The sequence below is a fragment of the Perca fluviatilis genome, chromosome 15 (genome assembly GCF_010015445.1).
Source record: "Perca fluviatilis chromosome 15, GENO_Pfluv_1.0, whole genome shotgun sequence".
Taxonomy (NCBI): Eukaryota; Metazoa; Chordata; class Actinopteri; order Perciformes; family Percidae; genus Perca; species Perca fluviatilis.
Genome location: NC_053126.1, coordinates 327,898 through 337,500, shown reverse-complemented (window position 1 = coordinate 337,500; position 9,603 = coordinate 327,898). Strand labels below are relative to the sequence as shown.

Sequence of the window (9,603 nt, the reverse complement as noted above, 5' to 3'; positions counted from 1 at the left end):
ATACATACACACGCACAAGTACATGCACACACATGCACACGCACTCACTAGCACACACACACACGCACACATACACACATACATGCACATATATACACACACACGCACACACAGACACACACACACACGTACACACACACATTCGAGAGACACGAGGAAGGGAAACAAGTGAAGGAAACGGGGATGCAGTTTAAGGACCTGGGACGTACCCCAACTCTTGTATTTCCTACAGGCTTTGAATGTGCATCCTGTACTTACAATCTCAGCTATATTGCATTGGTGAACATATGAAATAGAATGCAACACTGATCTCGGAGGTCAAAAATATGCAAATGCTATTCAGTTTAGCCTCACGCGAATGTTAAATTAATAAGCCTTATCTAATCTACGAGCCTGTAGGCACCAGCTGGGATGTGAGCGCTTAGAGTTATGAATGATGAATAAAAAACTAGTTCTACCACATAATAACTTATTGCTGCATGAGTAAATCAACACAGAATGTCCTCCTCACGTTCATGAACGTTTTATGAATACCATACACAAAAGGAAAGCATGTGTTTAAAGTTGCAGACTCAGTGTCTGCTGCGAGTGGGTGTGACTGTGGAGAGCATTTAGGTTGTCTCTCTTCTCTGCTTCTCTGGCACTGACGAGGACGTACACAGTAAGAAGTCCACTGGCCCGTAGGGCGCTTTCACACCTGCCTCGTTTGGAGGAAATATGCACTAGTCCGCACCATAGACAGTATATAAACTGGACCAGCAGATTGTGTCTCTGTACGAGACCAGTGAAGGATGTCAGAAGTCTCTTTCCCGGTGCTGGCTGAGCGTTACTGAGCAGCCTCCAACTGAGCTTGAAGACGTAGATGTGACGTGAGCAACCTGTCGGAAAGTGTGAAGTCTTCTGGTAGCTGTGCCGAGAGAAATCTCAATCATTCCCAATGTTACAGAGACGGAGAGCGTAGGTATATGTAAGGAGATAACATAGGCACAGGCTAATTACTGATCACTAACCTGCTAGTTAACATTAGTCATTAAACCTAAACAGATAATGGAAGTCCAAACTGCCTGTGAGCTTCTCCTGTACTATACGGTAATTCCTCTACTGTGTGACAGTAAGTCTCGTGGTTATGACCCAATCGTTAGCCTATTGTTATAAAAGCGTCTGCTACGGAGCCATAACGTGAGCTACAAGGTAATGGAGCCTTTTATACATTGTCGTGTTTCTTTAGAAATAAACAACGGACAAATAGAGTCTTTAAACGCTTCAGATGTAAAGTTATTCTCTGTCAAAGTGACGTCAAAATGAAATACTTTCTTGTTCCCGCCCCCCCAGACACATTCGACCAATAAGAGGAGAGAACGTTCTTGCGTGATTTGTAATGACGCATTTTGCGAGACCAAGTTCACAAACTCACCAACTGATTCGGACCAAAGCAAACGAACTACAGGTAACAGGTGTGAAAAAGCCTGTAGTCGTCATTATCTCTCAATTCAACTCAATTTTATTTATAGTATCAAATCATAACACGAGTTATATTGAGACACTTTACATATAGAGTAGGTCTAGACCGCACTCTATAATTTACAAAGACCCAACAATTCCAACTAGTGATGCACCGAAATGAAAATTCTTGGCCGAAACCGAAAACCGAAAAAAGAGGAAACCAAGACCGAAAACCGAAACCGAAACACCGAAAGAAATTAAGCCAATTATTAGTACCATTGCATTTATGGCTATGACTGTGTACTAACTTTACTAAAATCAAGGCATTGCAATTGTATAAATTAATATTAAAGTTTAATTAAAAAAATATCTAGCAGAAATATGGCTACAATCTGATAGTCACATACAGTATACAGTAGCCTAAGAACAGAATAGCTTACCTATTGTTATTATTATTATTATTATTATTATTATTATTATTATTAATTGAGGCACTTTCTTGCAGGATTTCACTGAACATATCAGACAACGAGGGTGCATGCCCCTCATCTGGTGCAGAGAGACAAGTCTTTTTTTCTGCGCTCTGATCTCCTGCGCTGGGCGCGCTCCGTCTCTGTCTCCTCGCGGGTTCTCCGCATCCATCGCGGCCTGGATCATTTCGTGCGCCCTGCTTTATTCCGCATCCAAGTACTGGTTTTTACCGCGGATCAAGTACAGTCGCGATGAAGTGCAGAGGATCCAAACAGATCTCACTGAAACGTGTGCTGACAGACTCTAAGGCGCGTATTTTTCATTGTTTTCACTCCGTGGTCCGTCTCAACCTCGTTGCCTAGGAGACGCTTTGCAGGTGGAACGGATCGGGTACCGACACACGTGCAGGTCGCGTTTTCTGTTTGCGTCATCACAACATTTTCGGCCGTATTGTTTCGGTGATAAAGGTATTTCGGCCGAAAACCGAAAATGCCCTTTTGGGCCATTTTCGGCCGAAAATTTTCGGTGGCCGAATATTCGGTGCATCCCTAATTCCAACAATTACAGTAATTCCCTCAAGAGCAAGCAGTGCGACAGTGGCGAGGAAAAACTCCCTCTTGGGAAGAAACCTCGGACAGACCCAGCCTCTTGGTAGGCGGTGTCTGACGGGCCGGTTGGGGATGTGATGAACAGTGGTGATAATAGTCAGATTTATAATGGAACAGTGACTTCAAATGGTAGTCGTAGTAGTTCATGTCATATCAGGGTGCTGCAGGGCGTTACAGGATGTAGCGTTGCCCAGCAGAGCATGGATGGACATAGCAGGAAGCAGCAGGGTTCAGCAGGAAGCAGCAGGGTTAAGCAGGAAGCAGCAGGGTTCAGCAGGAAGCAGCAGGGTTCAGCAGGAAGCAGCAGGGTTCAGCAGGAAGCTGCAGGAACCAGCAGGGTTCAGCAGGAAGCTGCAGGGTTCAGCAGGAAGCAGCAGGGTTCAGCAGGAAGCTGCAGGGTTCAGCAGGAAGCAGCAGGGTTCAGCAGGAAGCAGCAGGGTTCAGCAGGAAGCAGCAGGGTTCAGCAGGAAGTAGCAGAGTTCAGCAGGAAGTAGCAGGGTTCAGCAGGAAGCTGCATGACATTGCAGGGCACCGCAGAGCTTAGCAGGGAGTGCAACAGGACCACAGCGACAGCTGCAACCAGGATCTTGGTGCCAACGTTCTCCAAGGAAATACGCTGGGGGAAAAAACATAAGGACTCCGGGGAGTAAACTCCCCAGAAGCTAGGATTAGTAACAAGCATTTCTGGGACGGGATGCACACAAATAGTAATAGAAAGGGAGAGGAGAGAGCAGCTCAGTGTGTCAAAGGAAGGAAGTCCCTAGAACTGCCTAGAACTATAACAGCGTAACTAAGAGAGACAGGACATAAGGAGAGGTAGCCTGTTCAGGCTTTGAACTCTCCCCTGCCGGATCTGGCTTTGCTGGCCTGCCTCCCTCTACTTTTGTTATATGTTATTAATCTAACAATTATGAAGAGAAGCAGGTGGGCCAGTTAGTTGGACACTGCAAATCCTCACTCCCTAACTATAAGCTCTATCAAATAGGAGAGTTTTAAGTTCATTCTTGAATGAGGTGACAGTTTCTGCCCCCCAAACCCAGATTGGGAGCTGGTACCACAGGAGAGGAGCCTGATAACTGAAGGCTCTAGCTCCCATTCTACTTTTAGAGACTCTAGGTACCACAAGTATCCCTCTCCATCAGCTTTCGTCTCGTCTTCGTCCCTCTCAAGACAGTGCCGGCGCTGAACCTATATTCTCTCTTTGACTGATGATAATTTAGCAGAACTAAGTCTTTGCATGAAGAATAATCATTTAAATCAGGGTGACAGAATGGAGCCTCGGCAGAAAAACAGCTGCACGCTGGCTGTGATGTGACTCATTCTGCTCCGTGCAACACACACACACACACACACACACACACACACACACACACACACACACACACACACACACACACACACACACACACACACACACAGTGCAACATGAGGACAAAAGCTGGGAGTGAACAGGGTGTGGGAGTCAAACCAAACAGACTCTGACGTACGGCAGAAAGCATTCGACACAACACTGACTTCAGTATGGCCATCGCAACACAGTTGGATGTTTCCAGCGCTGGAGGAAGTATTCAGATCCTTTTACTGCAGTAAAAGTACTAATACCATACTGTAATAATACTCTGTTACAGTAAAAGTCCTGCAGTGAAAATGTTCCTTCAGTAAAAGTGTGTAAGTATCAACAGGAGAATGTAGTTAAAGACATTAAGTTAAAACATTGTAGAAAGTGTAAAGGGTCCAAACAGTTGTGTGTTAAATGGTCTACACACACACACACACACACACACACACACACACACACACACACACACACACACACACACACACAGATACACACACACACACACACACACACACACACACACACACACACACACACACACACACACACACACACACACACACACACACACACACACACACACACACACACAGGTACTGACACACACACAGACACACACACACAGATACACACACACACACACACACACACACAGATACACACACACAAGCCTTTTTGTCGCCTTTTTGTCGCCTTTGCTTCTGTTTGGGGATTACAATTATATGACCAAGTAAATTACACACATCCAACAAATACTGAGGATATATTCTAATTCATGAGCAAGAATACATTTTAATCGTTTAACATAAAAACATACAGTACTACATATACGTTTTCTTTTTCAGTGACTAAGGCGGCCGAGGATCTCTTCTCCGTCCAGATGACACAAAGGATGTCTTATGAAAGTGGGCAAGAAGGCCGATCAGGTAAGGCACAGGAAGAGACTTTGTTATAAACTTTGTTATAACTTAAAGCCTTGGTGCGTAACTTTTTGATATTAAAGGTGCAGTAGGTAAGCCTTATTAAACTACCTTTCTGTCATATCTGCTGAAACTGACCCTATGTTCCAGTAGAACTACATGAAGCAGGTCATTAAAATAAATCCAGCTCCTCTGGCTCCACCTACAGCCTGGAGTGAGATTTACAAAAATACACAGCTCCCTGTTCAGATGCACCAATCAGGGCCAGGGGGCGTGTCTAACTGTTCAGATGCACCAATCAGGGCCATGGGGAGTGTCTAACTGGGTGTGTAACTGTTCAGATGCACCAATCAGGGCCAGGGGGCGTGTCTAACTGTTCAAATTCACCAATCAGGGCCATGGGGAGTGTCTAACTGGGTGTCTAACTGCATATCAATCACTGCCCATGCACACGCATTCATTCTCCCTTGTGGGGGGAGGGGCTTAGGAGATCGACTTTTTTGTAGCTTTCTCAGACATTTGTCACCTTTTTGTAAATTTGTCCCTTTTTCCGACATTTGTATAACAACCTGTTTCACAGCCTGAATATGAAAAGTCTTTACTGGTTGTAAATTTGTATATTTTTTGATGTTTTTTTATTTCACTTGCATGGAATTTTTATTGTGTTAATGACCTCTTAAGGGACTACGGGCGGAAAATAGCACTTGGCGCAATGCATCTCTCCTTGTTCTTATACAGGGTTACTGTTAACTTGTGCATTGTCCCTGTTGCAGTCCTGGGAATGTTGGCAGTGCAGGTGGAGAGAGACCCAAAGACCGGAGCCACCTCCGTCAGGTCAGTGGCCCCCGTGTCCCCCGTGCCGTCTGGCGCGCCCACGGCCGCCGCCACCGTCTACGACGACGGCAGGAAGAGCATCCGCGCCGTGGGCGGCTCGGGGAGCCAACCTTCGAACGAAGAGCTCGGCCAGATCCTGAGCATCGTCGACGGGGTCGGGATGAAAGCGCTGCTGGACGAAGTCACGAAGGTGGACGCCGACAGACATCCAGAGGGAAATGTCTCGTCTTCTGCTCGCAACGCCACGGCAAAGGAAGACAGATCGCAGCTGGACAGCTCTGGAAGTTACGACTTGGAAGCCGGGCTGGGGATTCAGGACTGGGCTGCAGATGTAAGTAAGGCCGGCTACACACTGGCTGCGTGGCGTGCCCGTTTGTATTTGGGCTCCCATGGTAACAGGTTAGAGCGTGCACTCTGCCTGCCTGAGACGCGTGCGTACTAGAAATAGGACCGATGCCTATTTTTCACGCGAGACGCGAGCGTGTTGCAGGCAAAATAGAATAGGAAAATATGTTTATATGTCATTTAGACACAAATACATATTAACAAATGACATGTTGATGTTTGAAAGGCTCTAGGTTTTGAAATAAATCCAGATATATGAATGTAATTTTTTTATAAATCGATTTTCTAATATTGCACCTGTCAATACAGAAATATTATGGAGCCTATTTTGCCGTCAACATTGCCGACGATGTCTTTGCTGTAATCAGATCAGAATATATTTATGTTTAACATGGTGTTTAATGTTATCAATGGGAAACATCCATGTGTCCAGACAAGGCTAGCAGCAGCAGCAGCAGCAGCAGCGCGTCAGACACCTTTCTGGTGTTTAAATCCACGCAGCTGACACGCAACAGAAACGCCACGCTCACACCTGCAGGCGTGGCGTGCCCGTGTTTATTTGGGCTCCCATGGTAACAGGTTAGAGCGTGCACGCTGCCTGCGTGATGCACGCACGTCTCAGGCGCGCGAAAACGCGTGCGTGCCAGAAATAGAACCGACGCCTATTTTTCACACAACACGCAAGCGTGTTGGAAGTGTTTCCAGGCAAAATAGAATAGGAAAATATGTTTATATGTCGTTTAGACACAAATACATATTAATAAATGACATGTTGATGTTTGAAAGTCTCGAAGAGGTTGTGATATAAATGCAATTTTAAAAATAAATCGATTTTCTAATATTGCACCTGTCAATACAGAACAAAATATTCTCTATTCTGCCGTCAATACTGCCGACGTTGTCTTTTCTGTAATCAGATCAGTATATATTTATGTTTATGGGAAACATCCATGTGTCATGTGTTGCGGTGATGGGTTACATCCCCTAATTCAGGCGTATGAGGTGCTGCCATCAGGCAGAAGATATAGGGTGCCGTCTTTACAAACCAACCGGGCTCACAAATCAATCATTCCTACCAGCATCACACTACTGAATAAATTAGGGAAAATAACTTGACCCTTTCTGGGTAATAATATTGAACGTTGGTATAATACTAAAACGCCACTGATGATGATGCACTTTACTGTTGATAGCCCATCGGTGCTAATGACATTGCACTTTGCTATTTGTGTATGATGTGGAGATATTTGGGATTGTGTATTAGGGTTGTGTGGAGAGGAAGGAGGGGTTGGTGGTCTTGTTGTTGTCTGTTGGTTATGGTCTGTTGTCTGTCTATTTGATGAGCTGTATGGTGCAAGATGAATTTCCGAAAGGATCAATAAATGTCTATCTATCTATCCAGACGAGGCTAGCAACAGCAGCAGCAGGTCACACAGGTTTCTGGTGTGTGAAGACATAGAAAATGCCACGCAGCTGATACGCAACAGAAACGCCCCGCCACGCAGGCAGTGTGTAACCGGCCTAAGCCTGCACAATATATCTTTCTTTTTAATTCTCAAAGCGATATCAACTGGCGCAATAAACACATCACAAAAGACACTCAAGGCTGTGTCTCAGTCTGCATACTTCCATCAGTCCACTGCTAATGGTCACTGACCACTTACTGCCGTATAGTGCCCACTATTCGATGGTTAGTATTGTCCCAAAAGGAACATTAATGTTAAAACTAGTGCTGTCAAACGATTAATTAATTGTTGTCCCATTATTTTTTCTCATTTCCAATGCTCTTATCAACATGGAAAAGTGGATTGGCTTGCTTTGTGCTTTTGTCGCCTGGCTTTGACGAGGGGGGAAGAATTGGCATCAGCTGTGTGCTCGGCCATCAGTTTTTGAGTTATCTCCTTCTCTCTCTCTCTCTCTCTCTCTCTGCTCTCTCTCTCTCTCTCTCTCTCTCTCTGTCTCTCTCTCTCTCTCTCTCTCTCTCTCTGTCTTCTCTGTCTCTCTCTCTCTCTCTCTCTGTCTCTCTCTCTGTCTCTCTCTGTCTCTGCTCTGTCTCTATGTCTCTCTCTGTTTCTCTCTTCTCTTGCTTCTTGTGTCTCTATCTTATGTATATCTGTCTATCTCTCTCTGTGTCTCTCCTCTCTATCTCTCTCTCTGTATTTTTTTTTTTTTCTCACTCTCTCCCCCCCCCCCCCCCCCCCCCCCCCCCCCCCCCCCCCCCCCCCTCTCTCTCTCCCTCTCTCTCTCTCTCTCTCTCTCTCTCTCTCTCTCTCTCTCTCCCTCCCCCCCTCTCTCTCTCTCTCTCCCTCTCTCTCTCTCTCTCTCTCTCTCTCCCTCTCTCTCTCTCTCTCTCTCTCTCTCTCTCTCTCCCTCTCCCCCCCCCCCCCCCCCCCCCCCCCCCCCCTTTGGGACAGAAGCATGCCGGTGGTCAGGGACCTTGCAGGAGAAGTTGATAACGTGGAGGACCTGAGTTTGGACGAAGGCCCGGTCACTCTGGTGTTCCTGGGATACGCCGACGGTGACGGAGGGGACGGCCGAGACTACGACGACGACGAAGGCATGCTCACGGCGGAGCGAGTGATCATCACCGGCGAAGGAGAAGAATGCGTCGTGGGACCTGAACCTTCACCTGAGGCCGGGAGGAAAGAGCCCCAAGAGTTTCAGGACGTTCCCCTGGATGGGAACGGGGCAGGAGTCAAAGTCCCGGGACAGGAAGGGGATCGTTCCGCTAACAAACGCAAAACCTGCCAGTGTTGCTCCGTCATGTAAAGGCTCCCGATACACCAACCAGCCCGACGGCCGACCCGGCAGAAAAGGCAGTCGGACTGATCAGTCCGCCCTAGTTGGTCCAAAAAGTGCCTCAGAACATATGAAGGTAAATATGGTGCAAAAGGTGAGAACCTGGAGCTCACCGCCAGTGTTTCAGTTTGACTGTTAAAAAGTGTTAAAGGTGCCCTGTACTTCATGACTTTGTGGTGATGTCTGAAGGTCTATCATGGACTCTGTAACCTTGGTTACACACACACACACACACACACACACAAACAGGTACTGACACACACACACACACACACACACACACACACGTTTCAAGCCATTCTAGCGTGGTATAGAAAGCCTGCAGGAAGACTCAGCTCGATTTCTGCCAGTTCTCATTAATATTCAACGAGCTAAGCTGTTTGAATCTGATTGGCTCACAGCTAGCCAATGAGAGCCTGGCTGTCAGAATCCTTTATACCCAGCACAACTGGGCGAGCTCATGAATAGTAATGAGCTCAGGCAGCATGATGTCAGACTGACCAGCTTTTGTGATTGGTCTGATTTCTCTGATTATTTCTGATCAGTGGCTAGAGCTGACAGAGGAGGTAGCAGTTCATTTTCACATTCACCAAAACACACACACACATATGGACCGTACAGATTTCAAAAAATACAAGTAAAAACAGTTTGTATGGAAGGGCACCTTTAAGATAATTAAAAGGTATTTATTTAGAAGCGAGCTGGTTGGTTAGTTAGCTTCGCTAGCATGCTATTCCACCAAGCTTCCACGCTACATAAATAAGCCAGACAGAGTCGTCCCTCATCTGGCGATAGAAACCCTGCTTTCCCCCCATTCTGTTGGCTCCGAGCCCCACAGCCGAAG

The 9,603-nt window shown here is 46.3% G+C and overlaps 1 protein-coding gene across 2 annotated transcripts in view; it reads left to right on the top strand.

Annotated features, from left to right (window-relative positions):
• LOC120573973 (paralemmin-1-like) overlaps window positions 1–8,816 on the top strand; it is a 14,888-nt gene extending 6,072 nt beyond the window's left edge. For both annotated transcript variants that reach the window (XM_039823901.1, XM_039823902.1), the window contains exons 2-4: window positions 4,707–4,787; window positions 5,555–5,946; window positions 8,370–8,816. In XM_039823901.1, coding sequence (XP_039679835.1) covers window positions 4,707–4,787; window positions 5,555–5,946; window positions 8,370–8,729 — 833 coding nt within the window. In that variant the 3' untranslated portion in view covers window positions 8,730–8,816. The remainder of the gene's footprint in view (window positions 1–4,706; window positions 4,788–5,554; window positions 5,947–8,369) is intronic.
• The last annotated feature ends 787 nt before the right edge of the window (window positions 8,817–9,603 follow it).